Source organism: Gorilla gorilla, chromosome 2 (genome assembly GCF_029281585.2).
Source record: "Gorilla gorilla gorilla isolate KB3781 chromosome 2, NHGRI_mGorGor1-v2.1_pri, whole genome shotgun sequence".
Taxonomy (NCBI): Eukaryota; Metazoa; Chordata; class Mammalia; order Primates; family Hominidae; genus Gorilla; species Gorilla gorilla.
Window position 1 is genome coordinate 39600742 of NC_086017.1, and position 27170 is coordinate 39627911.

At 35.2% G+C, this 27170-nt stretch overlaps 1 protein-coding gene across 8 annotated transcripts in view; it reads left to right on the plus strand.

Annotated features, from left to right (window-relative positions):
• RBMS3 (RNA binding motif single stranded interacting protein 3) overlaps window positions 1-27170 on the plus strand; it is a 754317-nt gene that overhangs the window by 481558 nt on the left and 245589 nt on the right. For all 8 annotated transcript variants that reach the window (XM_004033784.5, XM_031009629.3, XM_055383255.2 and 5 more), the window contains exon 6: window positions 3253-3332. In XM_004033784.5, coding sequence (XP_004033832.1) covers window positions 3253-3332 — 80 coding nt within the window. The remainder of the gene's footprint in view (window positions 1-3252; window positions 3333-27170) is intronic.

Below are 27170 nucleotides of genomic sequence, written 5' to 3' on the forward strand. Positions count from 1 at the left end.
GCTTGAGCTGGCATTTCAGAGAGGTTAATTGTGAAACTTGAGAAGAAAATGGGCACATTCTTCCTAAGATGGCTATTCAAATATAGTCTCTTTCCTCCCCCCCAGAGCTTTCTGGGTCTCAGTCTCACTTTTGTTCTGCTTCCACGTAAAATGCATGAGGAACACTGAGCCTTTTCCCCTTGGCAGCTCCTATATTGCCATCTTTGCTAGGACTGCTTTGCCTTGTTAAAATGTGCCCCGTGTATTAAAATGGAATTGTCACTGTTGGGTGGTGCAGCATAACATGGTTTGACACTAAGCGCCGGCAGCTACAGAAAACAGACTTTTATTGCATTTATTCTTTCAGAGACGGGAGTCTCTAAAGGCTCACAGCAGACATTCGCTTAGTTAAATCTGAATGAACCCAAAGTGAACAATCTACTCTGCTGTCTTTGTGTTCATAGACACAGCCCCCATCCAGCTTGATATGGCTGTAAAACAGTGTTAAGAAAAGATGATCATACTTAGAATGCAGAAGGGAGGACTTGAGGCTTTCAAACAGAACAAAAATATTTTAAGTGGGTGGAGTGGGTTAGCCACTTGATTTTCTTTTTTAGCTTCATCTCTATTCCCTAAAATGTATTATGTAGAATAAACACACACACACACACACACACACCCCTAGTATTAGTCTTCATTTATAATTCCATGCCATTTTAAGACAAAGGATTTGATTTGTAGGACTCTTGCAAGCAAGCTTTAGATTCTTAACTGCCTTTTATCCAGATGAGTACCCAGAGAGAGATTGAACAGGGAGGGGGCTCTGAGGCATAAACTTTGCATTTTGTAGCTCTCCTGGAATAAAAATTCCATAAAGTAACATCTGTAGTAATTAAGGGCTTACATTTCCTCTCCCATTCATGTCTCTGCTAGGAGAGAAGGTTATTTTCCCAAAGAGACAATAGTGGATCCTGTGGGAAGAGAGAAAGAACAGAGTTAGAATTCTTTTCTTCCTGGAAATGGAAATTTTCTACTTAAAAAAAAAAAAGATAAAAAAATTGAAAGACTTACAGTAAAAGGTTCCACTGGAAAGGAAACTTGAAAGAGTTAGGAAAATTGTACTTAGCTGTTCCTAAATATTTAGAATGAGGAAAGATTCCGCTTGCCTTTCTTATCCAAATATCTTCTGATATAGGGGAACTTGTGAGTGAGTAGTAAACAAAATGCTGTTTTTGTTTTTATTTTTATCTATTAAAATTGCATAAAGAGTTTTCTTTTTATTTGGACATCAAATTGATTCATTCTGAAGATTTTTTTTTTCAAAATAATACTTATGTGGATCCATTGGGTCACCTGATATACATACTGACCGTTAATGTTAAATTAGTTTTGTACACTCTCTTGTCATAGCAGGATCAGCTACTTAAATTAGGGTGAAATATGACAATGTAGATCCCTTTGTTAAAACACTGTTAAGAAGTTCAAGGTGGCAACAGCAGAACTTTAAACCAAGTGCAGGGTTGTTCTAAGTGTGGGGCTCTGTATGAAGACATAGACCTCATTCCTGTAAATTTAGTGCTGCTTGGCGGTAGAGATTTGTCATATCCATCAATAAAGAAAGATGCACACTCATCCCATGCTTCATGGGAATGTACATCTGAAAACAAAACTTTGTCAGAGAATAATTATAGCTCAAAAATGGAACTCGTTCCTGATATCATCTTCAAACTTGTTAAACAGGTGATACAGATGCCCTGACTTCCTCTCTCAGTTAATTTTTAAGAATTTCCCGGGCAAACCTTCCACTGAGCCACATGCTTGCTCTCTCTACCACATTGTAATAAGGACGCACGCCCTCCAAGCTGCCCAGCTCAGCCCCCTGCCCTAATTACTTCTCCAAAAGCCTCTCCTAGATTCCGTGCCTCTTCTCAGCATTTCTCTCACTTCTGGGATTCCTCTCACATTTGAATTCTTATAGCTGTAATAAATATGTATAACTTACTTGACATTTGTTAAGATTTTTTTTTTTGTATCTGGTTTCCTTTGCCATGTAATATGGTCCTGTAATATGGCCATGTAATATGGTCCTGAAATACACATAAAATTTAGAGGTAGGAAAGTTTTACAACTTGAGTTGATGGGCACCATTACAAGAAAGCTCATATTAATAACAGCAGAAAATCCAAAATTATACTTTGCCTTTTGAACACATTTTACACATTTCATACACATTCTTTCATGTGTATGTGTGCTGTTTCTTAAATGTATTTTTGCCTCTAGTATACTCTTTGGAAGACTTAATTTTCTTTTATCAGAATTAATCCTTAATTATTATCCTCCCCATCCAATTTTATAAAATAATAAAGGCCAGATATTATTCATTATTTGGAAACTGCTACAAATATTACTGTTCTTAAGATATGGTAACATTGCCAAAATTTAAATTATGTTGGTATGGCTCAAAATGTTCATGCTTTAGGTTGTACGTGAGATGCCAAAATTTGGCACAAAACACCAGTTTAGGAATATTGATAAGATAGTATGAAAAAATAGGATAGTGTCCAAAATTCAATACTGAGAAAGTATAGAACCTAAGGTTTGTGTATCTATACCTTCCTTCAACATGTAGGACCCCACCTAACTCTTTGGATGTCTTACATAAAGTGGATTTTCAATACAAATGTCATAATGCTGATGACTACATTAATATACCAATCAGTCCTTTAGGCTGCAAGCCATTCAAATAAAACACATCTTGTCAACCTCTTTTGTGAAATCCATCAGCAGTATAGCTTAGTAGCTATAGCACAGGCTTTACTGTTGCACAGGTGTCAGTTCAAATACTGACTTTTCCTCTTATTGGAAAGGTAGTTTATCTGCTTAAGCCTCAGTGACCTTATTGATATGAATGACAATAAAAAGACTTACCCATCAGGTTTGCTAATTCGTCATTCAACAGACATTTGTTGAACACTTTCAATTGCCAAATATTGCTGGGTGAATTAAGATAATGCCGCAGGGTTACCTCTGAACGAGTGCTCAGAATAGAGCCCTCCACATAGACACCTTTCAAAGAGTGAATAATACTTTCTCAGCATTAACGAGTTTGTGATGTTCTCTTATCAATCTGGTCATCATGTTCATGAAAAAAGTTGGCAATTAGGGTACAGTTCTCAAATCAAGTATTTCTATGGCTTTCTTGTTTTCCTTTACTTCTTAAGTTTCTTTTTCTTGACAACCATATATGACCTCTGGTTTACCTTTTTTTCCCAGAATGGAGTCTACTGAAAAATGTGAAGTGGTAATTCAACATTTTAATGGAAAATATCTGAAAACACCACCAGGCATCCCAGGTAAGAAATTCACTAATAAGTGACTAAATGATGCCGAGGCTTAAATTGCTCTTATTAGAATAAGTACATTGTAAAGCCCTTGTTGATCACTGCAGAGTTGGGGGGTTTGCTTTTCTTAATGTGTATTTTCAAATAATACTGTGCAGCAACTCATCTTTCTCAAAAGCTTTTTGGTAATTCTTCTTTCGCTTTTTGAATCTCTGCTGCTAACTGTCTAAAGTGGATTAGAAGAAAACCATAGCAAAGAATAGTTAAAGAATGATGTGCTGGAAGTGATAGAATTTTATGACTCAGCAGTAATATTAAAATTCCAATTTCCAAGTTACAAAATATCCAAACAATGATATTCACAATGAATCCCACAAATTGATGCCAGCCCTGAAACATTTCTTATCAGTCCATGACAAGGAAAGCACAGAAACTGAGAGAAAGCATTTAGAAACTAGTATAGCGATTTGACAATGTCATGAAATCTGAGTGCGTAATTTTCTTTTACAAAAATATCAGTTACTGACAAATTGGAAATTTTAGAAAATACTGTCCATTTATCAGAGCTAGTTTGAGAAGCCCCAATCTGGACTATCCCAGGGCATTTCACACTTCCCAAGGCAAAATTCCTAAGGTTTTATACACATTATAAAGTGTTCTAATTTTATGCTATTAAGAATTGCATTAAACATGAAATAATTGGATTTATTATGTGTATCAGAGCTACAAATGCCAGAACTTGAGGCAGTAGTGTATGTGGAAGGTTTTAATATTAACTAAGTAGAGTTTTAAATATAATTCCAATATAAAAAATTAACAATGGAATGAAGTATTAAACTAAGAAAAATTACATAAAGATTCATCTGAATAAGGCAGGTTTGTTTATTTGTTGGTCTTTTATATACAGTTATTCTCAGAGGAGACTAAGGCGACTTCTTCCATCTTACAATATGTGACTTTCATCTTTTTAAGCTTGATTTCAATACCGTTTGCTGTATAATGCATCTACTATTTAAAACCCATCAGAGAGTTCAGAGGTTGAGCATTTTAATTCCTTAAAATATATTGAGTTCATAGATAAGAGGAAGCGTATACAAAAAGAGAAATATTTTTGTGGAGGGCTTTGTAATGACTTGCTTTTTTTAAGGGGGATGTCAAGAATGCAGAAAGACCCTTCAGACAGACACTTGCATAATCTGAAAATCTAAAGTAGCTGATTGCTGGCTAATCAGTGAGTCAACATACAGTGAAGACTGTGCCTTGATTTGGTTAGCTTCCATGTGTAACGTTCCCTTGGGAACTGACTGCATTATGATCCAATTGGAGACATATGGTGTTGTTAAGAAAAGAGTTAGCAGTTTTCATCTCAGCATGTTAGCTGCCCTTGCATTTTAGCAGAAGTACTTTTTTTTTTTTGTATAAACAGACATTTTAAGACACTTTACTCAAATCCGTCATCAAGTAAAGGAGTTGCATTGTTTGCGGACTTTCCTCTTGTTTGTCCTATTTTATCCAACAGATACCTATCTATATAGAAGTTGTTCAAACTAGGTGTAAATTATATAATTATATAAAAATAAAAATGAGCACACTGTAGAAATTATGAATGATTCAAGTTTTAGCACAAGTCTCAATTTTTTGATTTGTTAAAAAAATTGGTATGTCAAAAAGACATATTGAAAGCCTTCTTGCCCTGATTAATTTGAAAGTATTTTATTTGGTTTTCCCCAATGAACATATTGCTGACTAATACAATTTATTGCTGAAGACAAAGAAAGTCACTACAAATCCCCGAATGTCTGGGCATCCTTCCAGAATATGCAGGCTATGATATTAACCTATCTAATATCATAGCTACACCCAATGGAAACATCGTGAATAGCAGGAACTTGGTTATGAGTTTTCTCACTCATTTTTATCTCCCGGGAACAAGAAAGACAAAATAATTATGTTCAGTTATAAAACTCTTAGGAGAGATAACTGTATGCTTCTGAGATTTCCACTCATCATAATAGAACTAAATACACAATATTGATCATCATCAGTGCTTGAATCTGCTTATTTATAAATTACTTTGAAAGTCAGAGTTGAATAAAGGCTTCAAATGCTAAGTAAAGACATTTAATCTTTGATACCTAAATTAGGTGTGGAAGAAAAGAGGATATAATACAAGATATGGGTATTTTGCAAGGTAAAGTAGTAATTTGCCCTTGTTGAGTATAATTACTAAGTTGTAACAGGTATAATTACAATTTGGGTATATGCTGTCTGCCTTTATTGGTCCTCATTACTTGTTACCTGGAAATAGCTGAAATCTTACTTTCAGAAATGTATGTCTTAACCAATATTTGATTCCATATTTAAGACAGGGAGTAGGATATCACTATGAGCTATGGCATCAGATATTTATACTTTTTTTAAGTGGCCAATTTCCTAATCTTTTTCATTACTTTAGAGAGTGTGTCTTTGCTTGTGAATATACTCAACTATAATTAGTGTGACCCACTGAAAACTAAAATACAATTTTTAAAATCTGAAAAATCTCAGTGTTCTGCCTCATCAAGATTTGACATATTTGAATTCAGAAGTTTGTGGTTTTATAGAACTGCACATTGATTGTTTAAATACATTGCTTTAAGGTCATGTAGATGAGGGACTCACAGGGATCCAATAATGATGACCTGAGATCCTCGGGTCTTAAGAAAGCTGTTGAAAGATTGAATATGATGTCAATCATCTTCTTCTCATACTAGGGCCCTATTGTATTAGTTTGTTTTCATGCTGCTGATAAAGACACATCCAAGACTGGGCAATTTACAAAAGAAAGAGATTTATTGGACTTACAGTTCCACGTGGCTGAGGAGGCCTCACAATCATGGTGGAAGGTGAAAGCCATGTCTCATATGACGGCAGACAAGAGAAGAGAGCTTGTGCAGGCAAACTCCCCATTTTAAAACCATCAGATCTCATGAGACTTATTCACAATCACTAGAACAGCACGGGAAAGGCCTGCACCCATGATTCAATTATCTCCCACTGGGTCCCTCCCACAACACATGGGAATTCAAGATGAGATTTGGGTGGGGACACAGCCAAACTATGTTGCCTACATTTAATATAACTCTAAGCACGTACAGAGCAATTGGTGCCATATTCATACTGTCTACGTCTCTGTTTAGGGACAGTGTGGGGAAAATGTGCCTGTGTTATTGGGCAAATATAATGGCATTCGGTTTCTGACACTGTTGACAATGACAATTATTCTTAAAGGAGATGCAAAGCTAATTATTTTCCTGAGATGATCATCTAGTTTCCAAGTCCCCTACTATGTCATTTCTAAAAAAGAACAAGGAAAAAATCTATTTCAACCTAAAATATTGACATTGCTCTGAATTTCAAATTCTAAAAATGTCATAGTTAAGGAAATTTGCAAGGACATGTAACACTGACCACATTTATGTTGCTGCCCCATTTCGATTTGAGCCATTGTTGGAATAATTTGCTAATTAAATATGATTCATGTTGGTATTGGGTTCTAATTCCTGACAGATAAGTGAGTTGGAAGAGAACTTTACAGATATCTTTTTGGAACACGCTTTATTTCTCTGGGCTCCTCCTATTTATTCATAAAAGATCTTTTTTTAAATGAATACATCATGGATGATTGATGTCTTTTAGCATATCCCAGAACTACCTCCGTTCATTTTAGATTATAATGTTATCCGCAGATTTTGGTTCCGTGGATCAATGAAGCTAAATATACATGCCAAAAATCAAATTATTGAGTACTAGTATACAGGAAGTTAACAAAGATCAATCACATGTATTGCTGCTAGCAGATGAGAAGGAGAGACCAAAAGCATGTGTTAAATAGTGTCAATCATTTGAGTGTTGTAGCCATCAGCAGAAAGAGATCATTCAGCGTTTTCTCCCTTCCCTAGAGGGAAAAGAAAATACAGCATTCCACAAATGTTGCATGTCCTACATATCGATCTTGATGTTTTTCTGGACAAAATGAAGGATCATTAGTTGCTTGCCTGCCTAACCCCAGACATTTCTTTGTCCCATAATGAATTGCACAGCAATGTTGTATAGCCCCAAAGTGTTCCATTTTCAAACCTCTGGCAAAAGCAAAGGGTTAGTTCCCAGACACTTCAGGGATCTGTGGGGCATGGACTTGAAAGGCTCACTTTCAAAGAGCCCCCAGAGCAGAATGATACACCATGCGGAAAAGGTTTTCACATGTAGGGACATGTATTGATGAACAGAACATGCAGGCCGGTTTGTAAAAAAATAAATCATGTTTTGCTCCCAAACTAGACATTTGTTTTTTCCTGTAAGCACGTGCTCCTATCAGTGGAGCAATCTTTTCAGAATAAAATGGAATAACTAACTTTTGGTATGCTTTCCTTACTCTTTACATAATTGTTTCTAATCTTAATTGAACTCTAAGAAGTAAGGAAAATTTGAGAGAAAGCCTACCACATTATGGGATCTTTTAAAATTTAACAACTCTTGTGACTGACAGAACTTTGCACAAATAGTTATGTATCAGAGGAATAATATTTTTCTAATAAATAAAGCATGGGGCTTTTTGATGCTTTGACATAGTAATTTTAGTGTTGTGTGTTGATGTAAATAACAATGTGTATGACTATGTATGTATATGAATACTTTATGGGAGCAAGCAAGGAAAAATATTTACAAAATGATTTTTTAAATGGTGAACACAAATGTTTGTATAAACTTAACATTCCTGCCAGAGTAAAATATCGACAACATATTTAAATGCAATTTATCTTAAATTTATCTTACGTGATTCAAAAATCAGAATATTTAAGCAATAGATTTACAAATTTTTATCAGTGGGAAATGTTGCAGAGCTTTGCGATCTGTGTTTGCTCATAGTAACAATCTATTAAGTCCACAAATACAACTATAGCTGAGAAGAGGTAACAAATAAAAAATGCTATGGTATATAGTTGGGCAAAAAATATGTCTTGATTGTTCTGCTCAGGTGGCGCATTGCTTCTCTCCAAATGTTTTATCTTCGTGAAACTAAAGCATCACTTGTATAACATACTTTGTGAACAATGTAATCCCCAATTGAGTATCATTTTAAATTTTTCACTAGAAAAATTTTTGTATTCTTAATGTTGGTGATGTCTTCAGATTATTTCTATGTATCAAACATACTTTGTTGCTTCGTGATGAAGAAAACACCTTTAAAATATTATTAGTGAACTTCACAGAGCAGCTGGACAACATCATGGTCAATGGAGTCTGAGAATCTATGTGAGTTCTATGGAATTTGATTTGGTCAATCAGTTTTCAACCTTTCTACGGAGCCACATCTGATATTGTGAAGGTAAAAAAGCTATGTGCTGGTAACTGATTAGATATATAAGACAGAAAGAAGAGGTGATTAAATTTCTAAATCTTTGTATGAGAAGCTAAATAGAGAAGGAAAAAGTTTCATCTTCAAAAGAATAGAAATAATTGAAATGAGTTTTTTGACAGGGCTACATCTACTCTACCGACCTGTGATTTCAGCTGCATATGAGATGCAACCTAGAAGCATCTTACCTCATGTATCCACCTAGTTTCTTCACTTTTCCACCTCAGGACAAAATCTATAAAAGCTTGCTCAATGAGACAGACAAACGTCTTCTACAAACTTTGGGGGAATTATCACCCCCTGGGATAGCCTCCAATCAACAGGGTATAGGAGCCAGAAGATAACATTGGGTCTCTCATCCTTTGGAAGGATAATTCTGAGTCACATTCTACAGGGTTCCTTGAGAGGTTATCTACAGTGGTCACAAGCTCAATGAGGTTTCCTTTATTAGCATTTTCCCCCTTCCCTGTCTTTTCCTTTTCTATCATCTCAGCTTCCTGACATCAGCTCCCAATTAAACTACCTTGTCCCTTGCTCTGATTTTAGGGAAAGTCAAATTCAAGTTGGGGGTTCTAGAAATTGTGTTAGGGAACTACTTTTTGATTCAAAACCTTTGGCTATAAAGGAAGGTATTCACTTCACTAAAGTAGTAAAGTGAATTTCATGGCCCAAATGTACTGTTTTTATGACTTTTTGTTTTTTTAAAGAGCAGAGATTATAAATCACATAGTAGGGTTAATGAAGGTGAACATTAGAGGTAGTAGTCAGGTAGCAAGCCAAGGTTGAAATTTAGCAAGAGAGGTATGGAAAAAGACAAGAAGGACAAGAAAAAGACAAGAACGGTGGCATGACCAACTTGAGAACAACTGAAGACACAAAGAGTTAGATGGCTGATAAAAATGGAAAAGATTTAGGGCAGCCATAAAGCCAGTAAAGTGAAGGTGAGGTGCAGGCACAGAAAATTATCAAACAGAAGGTATTTTTTGAGGTTTTGGTCTTGGATAAATGTAGAGGTGGACATCGAATATGACATCCAATGTGTGAATGCCTACAGCTGGCTGAAGTCAAGTGAAAAAGATCTTTAGTCGAGCAGCTGGAGGCTTACGATTAGAAGGTTGGAAGGTCTTTCACTATTACCTTAAATTTTATTACTTAATGTCATACTTGCCTTGATTGCCTCTTGAAGTTCTAATCTTGGTAGGAGCAGGTTAAGAGAATAGTGACAAAGAGGGTTGTTTTTCTTCTTAATTTATCTGATTTTGAATTTTCCAAACCAGAGTATTTTTCATTTTTTGTAGCTCAAGGGCTGTATGCTTAGCTCTGTACATTCTCACTAAATACTCTTTGGAGTTGTATAGTTTCATGAATTAAATGACAATCATACATATATTTGCTTTTAATGAACTTTCTGAAGGTATGGGGAGGATGCACAGCTCTGGGTAAACAAGCATGCAACCAACTTGGGGGAAAACACTGAGGAAAATCTTAAAATATTTTTAAATGTTTTAATTAAAAATATTTCCATATCTAAATAGACAGAGAAAGAAAGCAAGAGTGAGAGACAGAAAAAATGTTTGTAAGAATAAGAAACTTATTTGAGAAAAATTTCAGTTACATTTTGGAAAGCCTAATTTTTCTAAGACTGCTTTTCAAGGTATATACTGAAGACCTAATTGTAGTTTCTTTAAAGAACTCATTCTTGAACAGTGCAATGATGAATTCTGTTTTCTGGCATGGCAAATGGTCTTGCCTAATTATACTGGAATAATGTCTCTAAACTTTTTGCCACTGGAGCTAGTTAAGCACAATGATTATGCAGCACTTTTGCTCCCCCTGCCACTTCTTCACAGAAAAAGATAAATGTCTTGAGAAAAAACAAAAAAGAGAATTTCCAGTCTCTATTATATCCCTTTTGGCATAATGTTGTTGCTCATTTCTGCCTAGAGAAAGTACCACATTAACGTATTATTTCTCTTATAATATTATATAACATACTCTATAATTTTTAATCAATAAGATATGGTTAATGCTTTCTTGACCATATTTTTTCTATAGTTACATATAAAGCACCAATAAGTAGCAGCATAATGTGTCTGGAGTTCCCATTTGGTTCCAGAATTTGATTGATTAAAGTAGTTGTAATTTCATGGGATAGAGAAAAGGGATGAGGAGGTTTTCTATACATCTCCAAAATCATGAACCACCTTCATAACTTATTTCTAAAATACTGACTCCATTCAGGTCTGCACGAATTTCTGAAGTGAAAATTTCACATAAAAACTTACAAAATAAATAATAAAACACTAATTTTGCTTCTAAGACCATGTTGGGCTTTGCCTTCTGTCAGCATCACTAATGAGTAGCTAAACCATTTAGTGTCTGTCCGGATGAGTCCTATTAGCAAGCTGAGGGTTGAGTGGCTTAAGACCAATTAACACACAAGCCAGGGAAACCAAATTGAATAATTAAGTTCTTAGTGCATTTCAGAATCTAGAATCTCATTTAATAGGATTGATTTAAGAACACATTCTAACCAATTTTTGTATGAATGGATAGTATTCTGAATTAAATACTTGCCACTCTCTCCTTGTAACCATCAAAAAGCCTGCTATACATACACCTCATTATTTATGATCTAATTTTTAGAATGAAAAGTCTGCAAAACATAAGAAAATATTTTAAGAGAAATGTGAATGAAAACAGTAGGCAAGCTCTGAACTAGCCATTATGTGTTTATCTTACTAGCTGCTTCCTCTTATTTCTTACGTCTTTCAGCCCTGAATGATGAATCAATTACTTGAGTAATATTTTAGTTATTTTTCAGTACAAAAAATAAATCTTTCATAGGAAATTGGCATGCTTATGAAGGTTCATTTGTCCCATTAGATTGTAGGTTTCTCTGAGAAAGAACTTTGATGTTTATCTCTCCCATCTTCCTTAAACAATTCAAACCCTTTGAAAACAAGGACTGCACCTTACTGTTTCTTCCAAACATCTAGCCCAATGCCTGGCACAGAACAATACCAATATCATTTGTTAAATAAATAAGCAAATACCTAGTTGTGGTAGACAGAATAATGGTCCTCTAAAGATCTGTAAGTCCTAATCCCCAGAACCTGTAAATATGTTAGGTTACATGAAAAAGAGTAATTAAGGTTACAGCAAAAATTAAGGTTGCAGCTGGAATTAAGGTTGCTAATAAACTGACCTTAAAATAGGAAAATTATTGTGTTAGTTTGTTCTCACATTGATATAAAGAACTACCTGAGGCTGGGTAATTTATAAAAAAGAGAAGTTTAGTTGGCTCCTGGTTCCACAGGGTGTACAGGAAGTGTGGCTGGAGAAGACTCAGGAAACTTACATCAGGGCAGAATGTAAAGGGGAAGCAGGCATGACCTACATGGCTGGCGCAGGAGGAAGAGAGTGAAGGAGGAGGTGCTACACACTTTTCGACAACCAGATCTTGTGAGAACTCATTATCACGAGAATAGCAGGGAGGAAATCTGCCCCCATGATCCAGTCACCTCCCACTAGGCCTCTCCTCCAACACTGAGGATTACAATTTGACATGAGATTTGGGTGGAGACACAAATCCAATCCATTCAAATTAGCATGGTTTATCTGGGTGGGCCCAGTGTAATTAGAAGCATCCTCAAAAGTGGAGGAGAACGGTAGAAGACGAGGTCAGAGTGATGCAGTGTGCAAAGAATTAACCCAACATTGCCGGCCTTGAAGACAGGAGGCAGCCTTTGGAAGTTGAAAAAGGCAAAGACTTGGATTTCCCCCCTAGAGCCTCCAGAAATAAACTTAGCCTTGCTGACACCTTGATTTTAGCCCAGTGAGATCTGTGTTAGACTTCTGACCTATAGAACTGTGAGATAATAAGTTTATGTTGTTTTATGCCTCTAAGTCTTAGATAATTTTTTCTAGCAACAACAGAAAGCTAATATACTAGTACAGAACTTGTATTCACTGAGTATCATCCAGACTATTCCTATATTACATTATTAAATAGCCTCTGAAAAACTCTCATAGTTTCTCCTGATTTTTACCTTCTTTGTGAATTTTTATTGAAGAAAAATCATATTCAGTGATGCTTGTTAAAGCACAGTAAGAGTTTTGTTCAGCACCATCACGATAGTTACAGGCACCACTGCAATGGAGTCTCTTACAGTGGAGATGAGAGATTGGGCTCACCTCTGAATGCAGCATAGACAAGTGGAAATTTACAGCCAAGGAGCAGCACAGGAGGTCGGTGGTTGGAAAATTACCAAGAGGAAGCATCAGGGGTAGGATTCTTGCTGAAGACAGGCCAGGGTAATCAGACATCACCTAGAAGAAAGTTCAGTAAGCCGACTAAAGTAAGGCCAAATAAAGAATCTTTTCAGTATCATTAGAGTTGCTTGTGTGTTAAATAGGAAAAAAAAAAAAAATCTTGTTAGTTATTTTAACTTCACAGTTTCTTTATAACTGCTCATAAGCACTTATTACTATAGAAGACTGTTCAGCGTCTGAAACAAGAAGCTTTGGGAAGTCCTTATATCTTAGAGCACATTGTTTTTTATTCAAAGAAATAAAATATGAACTTAAACTATCTGACACCATAAGTATGCCAGGAAAATAATCATAATTGCTAATCTAAATTCATGCAAATGTGTATCTCTTGGGTCTCAACCTTAATACTTGCTTTCAATAATTCCTATTCTTGAAAAGTTATTAGGGCCTAGAAAAACAGAATGGAGTTCCTCAAGGTTATAATCAACTTTAAGTTTTAGATGATTATATCTAAAGCATAGACCATGCTCACACCCCTACTCATTGTCCCATGAAACAGGGAGTGTCCTAAAGCTCTAAAGGCCCTAAATCTTTCATATGAAAGCTTAGTTTTGAGACACACATTAAAAATTTAGAGGTGGTGAATATGCATACTTATTATATATTAAGAAAGATAGATAATGCTTATGATAAAATAATTTTAAAAATTAAGTGCATTTTCAAAAATGTGTTTCTTAGCCAAAGTTATTATACATTCCATATTATTCCTATAGCAAGATTGGGAGGCTGTACATATGAAAACATAACCATTTTCTATTGAACTGAGTGTGAGACACATTTTGGACCAGAGGTTTATATCAAACAGTTGCACTAGTTGACCCGCTGAGATGCCCTAAAGAAAAAGAACTCAATAATTTAAGTTGATTTCCAGCTGTTTGTTATTAGAGCAAATGTTAGTGCTCCCGGAGTGTTTGCCCGTGGCCATCAACCAGCACCTGCATCTCTTTCATTAGGTAGACTGCCCTTAGGCTGCAGCAGCCTGTTTTGCCTGTGAGCAGTGAGAGTCAGAAGTACTTGGGAATTTACATCCCCATTTGGGGCCATCCATAAACAGTGATTGACAGTTGTTAGAGTATCAATATCCCAGTTCTTCTGCTTCTGATGAGAATACCCTCTGTATGAATGTATACTATCTCTATAGCTTTCCTGAAGGATTCAAACAGTTACAGTTTGTGGGGCTGTTTAACACCACATCCTTGCTTCACTCCTTCACTTCTTGGTCCCAATTCCCAATTCCCTTACTGGCTTTTCCTGAAAATACTTCCTAAGAATTCACGTTCACAAGCAACCTTGTTTCAAAGTCTGTTTCTGGTGAACCCAAACTAAGGTATTATATTCATATAGACACTAAATTTGTTATTCTATGATCTATTATTTTCATTAATGTTTTGAGTTTTACAGTCTCATCTGTAAAATGTACTCAAGTTAACTGAATCCCTCAGGATAGATAGAGGGAGGTTTCAAAAGTGAATATAAAATTCCTCAAATTCCCTCACTTCACTGGAAATAGACATACTTGACACTGTAAGTAAGGCAGCACTTGTTTATAGGTAGCTGGCTTCTTTATAAAAGGCATACACCATTTAAATGTTAATAAAGTGTGTGTAACGGCAGATAAAACCGTGATCAGGTCTCCTGTGAGTGAGCAATCACCGGCCGATTATCACTGAGCTAATCACAATATGTCTTAATAAAGGTCCATTCAAAAGAATGAAAATTGTATCCATATATAAGATAAAGGGGTTTTCAAATAAAAAAATCTTAGCAAAGTGTACAAAAGCACTGAAGAAAAATATTGAAACTAATATGTTTTTACACATAATCATTTTAAGATGGTAGAGTGAGCTTGATACAAAGGGTGTTACAGAGACCGCTGGAGGTTCCTAAGATCCTTTCTGGTGGTCTACAAGGTCAAAAATATTTTTATCATAATACGAATTCATTATTTGCCTTTTTCACTCTGATTCTCTCATGAATGTAAAGTGGAGTTTTCCAGGGGCTACATGATTTGAGATGTGGCAAAAGCTGGAATATGGAAGCAAATGTTAGAATCCAGCTGTCTTTTATTAAGCCAGAGATTACAAAGCCACTCTTCTCTTTTTTATTCTGTTTTTGAAAATAGTGTTTTTAAATAAAAGTGTATGATTTATGTCAATATGTAACAGGACTATTATTATTTTAAAATTAATAAACATCTAAATTTTTTATTTTATTTTTTAATGGTGTCAATAAATATAACGTGTCTAAACAAGTTTTGGGGGATCTTCAATAATTTTTCAGAGTGTAAAGAGGCCCTGAGACAAAAACAAAAAACAAACATAGAAAAGTGCCGATATAGAGTCAAATTCAAGCCCTTCATCTTAGAAAAGATGAAGAAAGATAACCAGGATAAAGGCGAAGTTTAAAATACGCTCTCACTTTTTTTGGTCTTATTTTGAGAACCTACGTATGTTCTAGGAAGCTAGTTTCAATGGAGCAATTAAAAAATAAATTTCAATTAAATGAGTTCTACCAGTTTTTTTTATTTTTTTATTTTTTATTTTTTATTTTTTTGGTAAACAAGCATTCAGATGCCTAATCTATAGTCAGTGTTTTGTTTTATTTTTTAAATGCAGAGGCAATGGTTAGTCTTCTGAACATTTGCATTCTCATTTTCATTAGCAAATAGCATATTGTTTGACAGAATATGTGAATGTTTTATTAAGACAATGTATTTAAGGAGCATGTGTGGCATGCTGCAATTGTGGGAATGGAATTATGTGAATTTGTGAGTAGCATGCGAATGAGTCTACCCGCAGTTTAGGGAGAGTTTAAGACTAATATCTAAGAGCCAGAAAGCTAACCACAGATGCCACATGGGAGCTATGTTATCATCATAAGAGCTATTCTGTGTTGCTTCTTTTAGTCGCTGCTAATTTCAGATAATGTTCATCTTACATCTGGACTTCACCAGGGTGAGTGCTATTCACCATGTGGGACATATCTTAAGAACGTACGACCTTCCGGGTTTGCTAGTTGTAGTACATGATAATAATAAAAATGATAATAATATATTTAAACACTACCATGCAACTAATTGAACACTGTATATTATTAGTGTTCACATAAAATCTTAAAAAATTTCAGAAATAGTAAAGTCTTCTATTGTAGAGTCACATAATCATGATTTCATTAAGCTTATTGCATCTTTACCTAATTTGAATGATCTCTAAGGAAAGTAATTCTCTAGTCATCTTTTGTAACTAGTTGTAATTTTATCTGAATGAATCCATGTAATAGATAAAAGAATTTAAGATAAAATTCTCATATAATTTATTTTTAAAGGACGCAACTCAATATTTGCTTACATCATTTAACAGCCCCTTCATTTCTTGCATCCCAAAGACAAGCATTTTACATCTTTGCTACACCTATATGATGTTAAAGAAAAGAGCGCCATTCGTTCAGCTTATGATATGCTTTCTATGAGATCCTCACAGCCAGGATCCCCTTTGCCCTTTATGAATTTAATTTCTGGAAGAACATATGCTACAGAGAATACCACCTTTGCCTTTGGAATCAGATGGACTTTGGTTTGACGTATGCTGCTGTCTCTTTTTTACGTTTTAACTTGAACAAGTTATTTAGCATCTTGCCAGGTTCCTCATAGAACCTAATTGTTCCACACCCATTAACTCGTCATTTAACATTAGGTATATCTCCTAATGCTATCCCTCCAACATGGTACATGTATACATATGTAACAAGCCTGCATGTTGTGTACATGTACCCTAAAACTTAAAGTATAGTAAAAAAAAAAACCTAATTGTTCCATTTGATGTTAACAATATCTCCTTTACAAGTGTTTCTAGAATTCACTGAGAGATTTTCTATAGCCCCACAAAGAATTCTGGCAAGAAATGGTAGATAGTATTAGTAGCATTATTAGTGGCATCTGTTAGCCTCATGAGAATTTATTTCATCAACATCCACCTTCTAGGCTAGAAGTATAATTTAATAGTTGACGTCTCTGAATGACATCATTGATGAGCATTATCTGGTACATGGGGTATATAAGGTACACATCCTTTGCAACTAGGTAAGGACTACCCTTCCATTTTGAGCCTTATGTACAGCTCATTCTAGAATGGTATCCATTAAATTATACATGTCCATGTTAGAGGTTGACAGTTTTCTGAGATAATTGGAAAGAGTATAGCATCAAAGAAATATTTACCTTGAATCTGCTCTGGTAATTCTCAGATTCATAAACAGTGGTCCCATTTATTATGGGACCATGGCAGCTGTGTTAATGTAGTCATACACAAATTTGTATGATCCCAAACTTCTTGTAATGTTTTCCCAGCATATCATTGCACCTCTAGTTCCCAGGGCCTGCATTCCCCTCATTCCACTCTTATTTCCCAAGAAATTCTGTTCAACTACAATACTTTTCATGCAGATTTTCCTGATTTCCAACTTCCCTTTCCTTAACTCTCACTGTACAGAATTAAATGCTTTTCTCCTATACTGGGTGTCTATTTGTGACATGTAGCCTCATTTAACAACTGTTGTATGCTTATCTTATCCCACTGGATGGCAGAATTATGCCTTTGTTATTCTTTTATCTCCTCCAATACCTACCATTTGAACATACGATGTTTGATATAGACACACTAAATTGAATTTAAAATAGTTGAGCATATTATTCTAGTGTGATTTCCTAATATTGCCTTAATTCTCTCTTAATAATGCATTTTATTAGTAAATGCTTATAAAGTGAATGCAGAAACCATCAACTATGATGATTCCACATAGAAATATATGACATAATACTTTTTTTGGTACATTTTAAAACACTTAAAACATCAGAAGCCTTCTTTCAAATGGAAGACAAAGTTTAAAAGCACAAGAACCCTTTTCATTTTTATAAAGATTAAATTATCTTTCCATTCTGCTTCCTGCTTTCTATTGCTACTTCCTCCAGATTAATTTCTTTAAAGAGTAATGACCTATGGACATTAAACACAAAAGGAATATAAAATAAATGTGTTGGAATACCAAACATCCTGTTGGTTGTTACAATTCTACAACAACAATTAGATTTTTTTTCCAATTAAAATCATTTGAAATCACAGTTTTTGTCTTCTCAGAGGTTTCTCTTTTCCCAAAGTTTCCTTCAAGTCCTGTCCTTGTAGTACATTGGGGTTGTAGTGGCCTGTGCCACCAGGAGAATGGATTCATTAACCTTTACATTGATTTGAAGTGTCGTTCAAATAAATACTTATACTCTTTTTCTCTGATGGCTTAGTGAAGTCCTTTATCAATAGCACTGATATCTCCCCTTGACCTTTGCCTCCTGTTCATTCAGAAAATTTCCATCAGGCTGTTTTATTTACATTTGTAATCTCTTGCTACCTCAGTTAAGTTTGGCACAGAAATGTATTAGTCCTGGATTCAACAGAATTATTTTACACTCTATACTCTTTTGGCTTCTGCAGAGAAGAAAATTTCTTTCTTTGAATTTCATTTTTTAATTTCAGGGTTTAAACATTTCCTGCTTTCTGCATATGTGTCTTTTTGTGTTTTGTCTGCCTGTTTCTCTTGTTCTCTTGTTACTCTTTGTATGTGATTATTTCAATTTCACTTCTTCACACCAATATCTACTAAAAGATATAGTTAGAGCCAGGAAATGTTTCTGATCCCCTGTTCCCAATCTTATCAATAAACTTTTTTTTTTTTTGCAAGGGGATTGGGGAATTACTATGTGCCAAATGTTGTATTTAGTATTTTACAGATTTTTAAATTTATTTCTCAAACACGCTTAGGGAAAAAGAAACTGTTCCATCTTGCAGATGAGGAGGCTGTGTTTTACATTATGTGTATAAATTGCTTTGATGCATACTTACTAGTAATGACAGTAGAAAATGGGCTGATTGACCCCAGGATTTAATTCTGTCACCTTATTAGATATGTGACCATGAGCAGTTACTTAACCTCTTTGTTCCTCAATTTCCCCTTTGGTAAAATGGGAATAACTATAGTCTCTTCTGTACTACTGTTGCAAGATTGGCTATGGATTAAATACATTAAACTACATAGAGCAATTGGAATGTTTCTGGTAAATACGAAGTGTTACTTAGGTGTTAACATTGTACTGCTGTGTCATAGGTCTTTTCTTTGATGGAGAGGGGATACACTATAGGAGAAAAGATCAGCAAGAAATTGAGTGTCACTTCCCTCCATTACCAAACTTGGAGGACCAACCTTCTTCCCTACATGATACATAGAATGAATATTAATATCCTGTATTGGGTTAAATACATCATTTCTTTAGTCTGGTCAAAGATTCCTCCTTGAGATTCAGTTTCATACTTCAACACTCATTCTAATTTTCAGAATGGAAATATTGGGCCATCCCTTTGACCCAAGCCATGAACTTGGTTTTAACACTGATGTTTAATAAGTGATTCTTTTGTTTTAAAGGAAAGGTAGCCTATTTATAGAAACTCCCTTTAGAGAAACAATCTTTCTTTGAAAACTAAGCTGTAAAATGATGTTCTTTTGTATGTGTGTGTGTGTATATATATGTAAACATATGTATATACATACATGTATGTATATAAAGCTTAAGAGCTAAGTCTAGAAGAAAAGGCATACTATTAAAAAGCTCCAATTAGAGGAATGTCAGACCCATATTTTCTCCATCTGTATAGTATCCTTTCTTTGAATGGGCCAAAGAAGCCATGGACACTGAGTGAGATCTGATAATGCTTTTTATTCCTTGAATTTCTGAGATGCTGAAGAGAAAGTGTCTTGCTATCAGTATTGTTTCTAGGGTTGAAAAGTACCTCTTAAAAAAACAATTACCACAGGTATTTAATTCAAAAGACCTGAACAGCGTTCCTTCTGTGGTTACAAGGAAGCTGCACATTTTGAAGTCATATAAAAAAGTCACATCTACTGGGATAAAAACAATCTCAGCAATCCTAGATTAAGATGACATATATATATATATATACGAAAACAACCCCAAATCTTAATAACATAGTAGAAGATACAATAGGTTACTGATTGAAGGCACAAAAAGATTGTATACTTTAGAGCCTAGCTTTTCTTATGATACTTTGATGTCCTTTACACTTGCAGACATTTGAATAAGCTTCTTTTTTTATTCAATAAACAAATATCTTTGAATATCTGGTAGACATAGAGATACATTTTCAATGTAAGGGTTAAGCACATAACGGAATAATTGTAATAAAGGAAGTGATAATGGGGGTAAAAAGGAGGGATTGATAAACCCTGCATGGAGGAGAGGAATCAAGGAATATTCTGGAGAAGCATCCATTTTTACTGAAATTCAAAGATAAAGATGAAAGGTGTTTCCAAGCAGAAATAGGTTGATGCTTTTTGAAACATATTGATATAGTTCAAGTTTAATCCTATATGCTTGACTTTAAATTGATGAGAACTAGTTTTTGCTGATAATAAACAGGATGAGGGAACCAGATATGCCCCTGAGCCCTTTGAATTGATTATAACTAGATAGGGCTGGTTTGGTCTAGTTAGGTTTGATTTGAAACTGCTTGAGTTAACTTTTATTCAGTCAGATAACAAAAAAAATAAATTTGAGTGAATCTTTGGTTTGAGTACATGCTTTCTATATTGAGAATATTAAACATTTGTCCATTGCATTTGTCATTCATGCTTTCCCTTGATTGCTCCTTAACTTTTACTTCTATTTCTTAAAAATAATAGTTTACTTTTTATGTGAAATAAACTTTTCCAATGTGTCTTTTTAAAAAAATCACCTTAAATGTAAGAGATTTCATTAATATTCATTTCTGTATCTTTTGCTTTTTCTCTAAATTTAACTCTTTAGTATATTTGATATCAAATAACTATCTAAATTGAATATTTTCCCAAAAACCAGTATCCCATCTGCACTTAAAAATTAATCTATTCTTTTCACATTCTTTGATATCACCTTTTCCTATAATACATGCTTATACCACTTACTTACCTGTAATATGTGTGCTTGCTTTGTGCAAAAATTTACAAATCCTTATAATACATCTTATCTCACAGAACAAGTCCGTGCTCTAAATTTTTCTTCCAGTTTGATTTTTTATTGTTTAGCTGTTTTTGCTGTTTTCATTATCCAGATCTACTTCAAAATTATTTTGTCACTTTTTTTCCAAAATATAAATGATATATTCTTAAGATACTATATTAAGATATAGAACAGTTCTTGTTTTATTTTATTTTATTTTATTATACTTTAAGTTTTAGGGTACATGTGCACAATGTGCAGGTTTGTTACATATGTATACATGTGCCATGTTAGTGTGCTGCACCCATTAACTCGTCATTTAGCATTAGGTATGTGTCCTAATGCTATCCCTCCCCCCTCCCCCGAGAACAGTTCTTAAAATCTCCTCTTTGCTTCCCCATTGTGTTCTTATAATCTCCCTTTCACTTCCCCATTGTGGTCAAGCCCTCCCTCCCACCCTTAATCATTGGAAACCATTTCTTTGTTTTCTATCCTTGTAGTTTTCTCTTTTCCAGAATGTTTATGTAAATGAAATCAAACAATGTATAGCCTTCTAAGTCTGCCTTCCTTCACTTAGCATAAGGTATTTACAATTCATCCACATGGTTGTATGTATCATTAGTTTGTTCCATTTTATTGCTCAGCAGTATTTCATTAAATGGTTTTATACCGCATTTTATTCTCCAGCTGAATATTTTGATTGCTATTAGTTTTTGGAAATTGAATATGATAAAATGCCCACTTTTAGTGCTAAATCAATGTTTTATAAAAATTTTGGTATTATTAATCAGGGTTAGCCCCTGAATATTATGAAATACCTGAGAAACTCATTGTCTAATCCTTCATTGCTTGCTAATGCTACCTCTTATATAACTAAATTTTAAAAGGTTGAAATTGGATCACTGCTGCAGGCTCCCTGAGACACCAAAAAACTGTGAGTCTGCTTGCTTTCTCAGTGGGGAGGCTAGTGGTCTAGGGCAAGTTATCAGCCCTGGTCACTGGCTGCCTGGAAACAGACTCAGTGCTGTTGTGGGGGCACAGTGGGAGTGAGACCGGCCTTTAGGACTGTGGGCTGTGTGGCAGAGGGTTGAGGCCTGTGACTACCAGCTTTCCCCCACTTCCCTGGTGACCTGTATGGCTCAGCATAAGCAGCCACAATCCCCCCGGGAATATAACTCCATAAGATTGGGAACCATACCCTCATCCCCCACAGCAGCTGCAGCTAGTCTCACCCAAGGAAAGACTGAACTCAGACATGCTTATCCCTGCCCCCACCTGGTGGTCTTTCTCTACCCACCCTCGGAGTCGGAGACAAAGGTCATAATCTCTTGGGATCTCTATGGCCCTGCACACTGCCTGAGAAGCCTGAATACTTAACCAGGTGTCCCTAGGGCAAGTTTATATCCTTATAGGACCATAGCTGATGCGCTCTTGAAAGCTCCACCTCCTACCTGGAGGCCAACCAACACAAAACCAATGCACTAAACAAAAACACAAGCAAGGACCCTCACAGAGTCCACTTCACTCCCCTGCTACCTCCACCAAAGCAGGTGCTGGTATCCAGAGCTACAAGACCTGAAGATGGATCATATCACAAGACTCTTTGCAGACACTCCCCAGTACTAGCTCAGAGCCTGGGAGCTCCGCTGGGTGGCTAGATCCAGGAGAGCAATAACAATCACTACATTTGGCTCTCAGGAAGCCCCATTCCTAGGGTTAGGAGGAGAACACCACATCAAGGGAGCATCCCGTGGGACAAAAGAATCTGAACAACAGCCATTGAATCCCAGATCTTACCTCTTACATAGTCTACCCAAATGAGAAGCAACCAGAAAAACAATTTTGGTAATATGACAAAACAAGTTTCTTTAACACCCCCAAAAGATCATGTCAGTTCACCAAACCAAGACAAAATCTCTGAATTGCCAAAAAAAGAATTCAGAAGGTTGATTATTAAGCTAATCAAGGAGGCACCAGAGAAAGGTGAAGTCCAACTTAAAGAAATCAAAAACACGTTACAGGATATGAAAGAAAATTCTTCAGTGACACAGACAGCATAAATAAAAACCAATAACAAATTCTGGAAATCAAGGACACACTTAGAGAAATGCAAAATGCACTGGAAAGTCTCAGCAATAGAATCAACCAAGTAGAAGAAAGAAATTCAGAGCTTGAAGACTGGGCTTTCGAATTAAACCAATCCATCAAAGACAAAGAAAAAAGAATTTAAAACAACGAACAAAGCCTCTCAGAAGTTTGGGACTATGTTAAATGAGAATATGTTAAAAACCTAAGAATAATTGGCGTTCCTGAGGAAGAAGAGAAACCTAAAAGTTTTGAAAACACATTTGAGGGAATAATCCAGGAAAACTTTCTGGCCTTGCTAGAGATCTAGACCCCCCAAATGCAAGAAGCTCAAAGAACACCTGGAAAATTAATCACAAAAATATCATCACCTAGGCACATTGTCATCAGGTTATCTAAAGTCAAGACAAAGGAAAGAATCTTAAGAGCTGAGAGGCAAAAACATCAGGTAACCTATAAAGGAAAACCTATCAGATTAACAGCAGATTTCTCAGCAGAAACCCTACCCACTAGAAGGGATTGGGGTCCCATTTTTAGCATCCTTAAACAAAAGAATTATCAGCCAAGAATTTTGTATCCAGCAAAATTAAGCTTCGTAAATGAAAGATACAGTCTTTTCCAGACAAACAAATACTGAGAGAATTTGCTACTCCCAAGCCAGCACTACAATAACTGTTAAAGGGAGCTCTAAATCTTGAAATAAACCCCTCAAAAATACACCAAAATAGAACCTCCATAAAGCATAAACCTCACAGGACCTATATAACAATAACACAATTTAAAAAAAAGTATTTAGTCAACAAATAGTAAGATGAATAGAATAGTACCTCACATCCCAATACTAACATTGAATGTAAGTGGCCTAAATGGTCCACTTAAAAGATACAGAATGGCAGAATGGATAAAGATTCACCAGACAAGTTTCTACTGTCTTCAGGAGACTCATCTAACATACAAGGCCTCACATAAAATTAAGGTAAAGGGATGGAAAGTTATGTTCCATGCAAATGGACACCAAAAGTGAGCAGGAGTAGCTATGCTTACATCAGATGAAACAAACTTTAAAGCAGCAGCAGTTAAAAAACACAAAGAAGGACATTATATAATGATAGAAGGACTAGTCCAACAGGAAAATATCACAATTTTAAATGTATATGTACCTAACACTAAAGCTCCCAAATTTATAAAACAATTACTACTAGATCTAAGACATGAGATAGAAGGCAACACAATAATAGTGGGGACTTTAATACTCCACTGACAGCACTAGACAGGTCATCAAGACAGAAAGTCAACAAAGAAACAATGGACTTAAACTATACCCTACAACACATGGATTTAACAGATATTTTCAGAACATTCTACCGAACAACTGCAGAATATACATTCTATTCATCAGCACATGGAGCATTCTCCAAGATAGACCACAAAACAAGTCTCAATACATTTAGGAAAATTGAAATTATATGAAGTATTCTCTCAGACCACAGTGGAATAAAGTTGGAAATCAACTACAAAAGGAACCCTCAAAACCATGCAATTACATGGATATTAAATCACCTGCTACTGAATGATCATGGGGTCAACAATGAAATCAAGAGGAAAATTTAAAAATTCTTTGAACTGAACGATAATAGTAACACAACCTATCAAAACCTCTGGGATACACTAAAAGTGGTGCTAAGAGGAAAGTTCATAGCATTAAGTGCCTACATCAAAAAGTCTGAAAGAGCACAAATAGACAATCTAAGGTCACACCTTACAGAACTGGAGAAACAATAACGATTCAAACCCACGCCCAGCAGAAGAAAATAAGTAACAAAGAACAGAGCAGAACTAAATGAATTTGAAACAAAAAATATAAAAAGATAAATAAAACAAAAAGCTCATTTTTTGAAACGATAAATAAAATTGATAGACCGTTAGCAAAATTAACCAAGAAAAGAAGAGAGCAAATCCAAATAACCTCATTAAGAAACAAAATGGGAGATATTACAACTGATACCAAAGAAATACAAAAGATTATTCAAGGCTACAGGAACACCTTTACATGCATAAACTGGAAAACCTAGAGGAGATGGATACATTTCTGAAAATATACAACCCTCCTAGATTAAACCAGGAAGATATAGAATCTCTGAACAAGCAGTGAGATTGAAATGGTAATTTTAAAATTGCCACCAAAAAAGTCCAGGACCACATGGATTCACAGCTGAATTTTATCAGACATTCAAGGAAGAATTGGTGCCAGACCTATTGACACTATTCCAAAAGATAGAGAAAGAGGGGATCTTCCCTAAATCAATCTATAAAGCCAGTATCACCCTAATACCAAAACCAGGGAAGAACATAGCAAAAAAAGAAAACTACAGACCAATATTCTTGATGAACATAAATGCAAAAATCCTCAACAAAATACTAGCGAACTGAATCTAACAGCTTATCAAAAAGATAACCCACCATTATCAAGTGGGTTTCATACCAGGGATGTAAGGATGGTTTAACATATGCAATCTAAAAATTCAATGCAATTCTTATCTTAATACCATATTATTCTTTACAGAACTAGAAAAAACAATCCTAAAATTCATATGGAACAAAACAAGAGCCCACTAGCCAAAGCAAGACTAAGCAAAAAGAACAAATCTGGAGGCATCACATTACGTGACTTCAAACTGTACTATAAACATAGTATAACATATCATAGTATCACATAAACAGAATTAAAAGCAAAAATCACATGATCATCTCAATAGATGCAGAAAAAGCATTTGACAAAATCCAGCATTTCTTTATGATTAAACCCTCAGCAAAACTGGCACAGAGGGACATACCTTAACATAATAAAAGCCATCTATGACAAACCCACAGCCAACATTATACTGAACAGAGAAAAGTTGAAAGGATTCCCCTGAGAACTGGAACAAGAGAAGGACGCCCAGTTTCACCACTTCTGTTGAACATAGTACTGGAAGTCTTAGCCAGAACAATCAAACAAGAGAAAGAAATAAAGGCCATCAAAATAGATAAAGAGGAAGTCAAACTGTCACTGTTTGCTGAAGATATGATCGTATACCTAGAAAACCCTAAAGACTCACCCAAAGAGCTACTAGAACTGATAAAATAATTCAGCAAAATTTCAGCATACAAAATTAGTGTACACGAATCTGTAGCTCTGCTATACATCAACAGTGAGAAGCTGAAAATCAGATGAAGAACTCAACCCCTTTCACAATAGCTGCAAAAAAAAAAAATACTTAGAAATGTACCTAAGAACATGAAACACTTCTACAAGGAAAGCTACAAAACACTGCTGAAAGAAATCATAGACAACTCAAACAAATGGAAATACATCCCATGCTCGTGGATGGGTAGAATCAGTGTTGTGAAAATGACCATACTGCCAAAGGCCATCTAAAAATTCAGTGCAATTCCCATCTTAATACCACCATTATTCTTCACAGAACCAGAAAAAAAATCCTAAAATTCATATGGAACCAAAACAGAGCCCATTAGCTAAAGCAAGACTAAACAAAAAGAACAAATCTGGAGGCATCACATTAGGTGACTTCAAACTATACTACAAGGCCATAGTCACAAAAACAGCATGGTATTGGGATAAAAATAGGCACATAGACCAATGGAACAGAATAGAGAACCCAGAAATAAGCCAAATACTTACAACCAACTGATCTTCAACAAAGCAAATGAAAACATAAAATGGGGAAAGGACACCCTATTCACAAATGGTGCTGGCATAATTGGCAAGCCACATGTAGAATAATGAAACTGGATCCTCATCTCTTCCTTAATCAAAAATCAACTCGAGATGGATCAAAGACTTAGATATAAGAGCTGAAACCATAAAGATTCTAGAAGATAACATCAGAAAAACCCTTCTAGACATTGGCTTAGGCAAGTACTTTATGACCAAGAACCCAAAAGCAAATGCAACAAAAATAAAAATAAATAGATGGGATTTAATTAAACTAAAAAG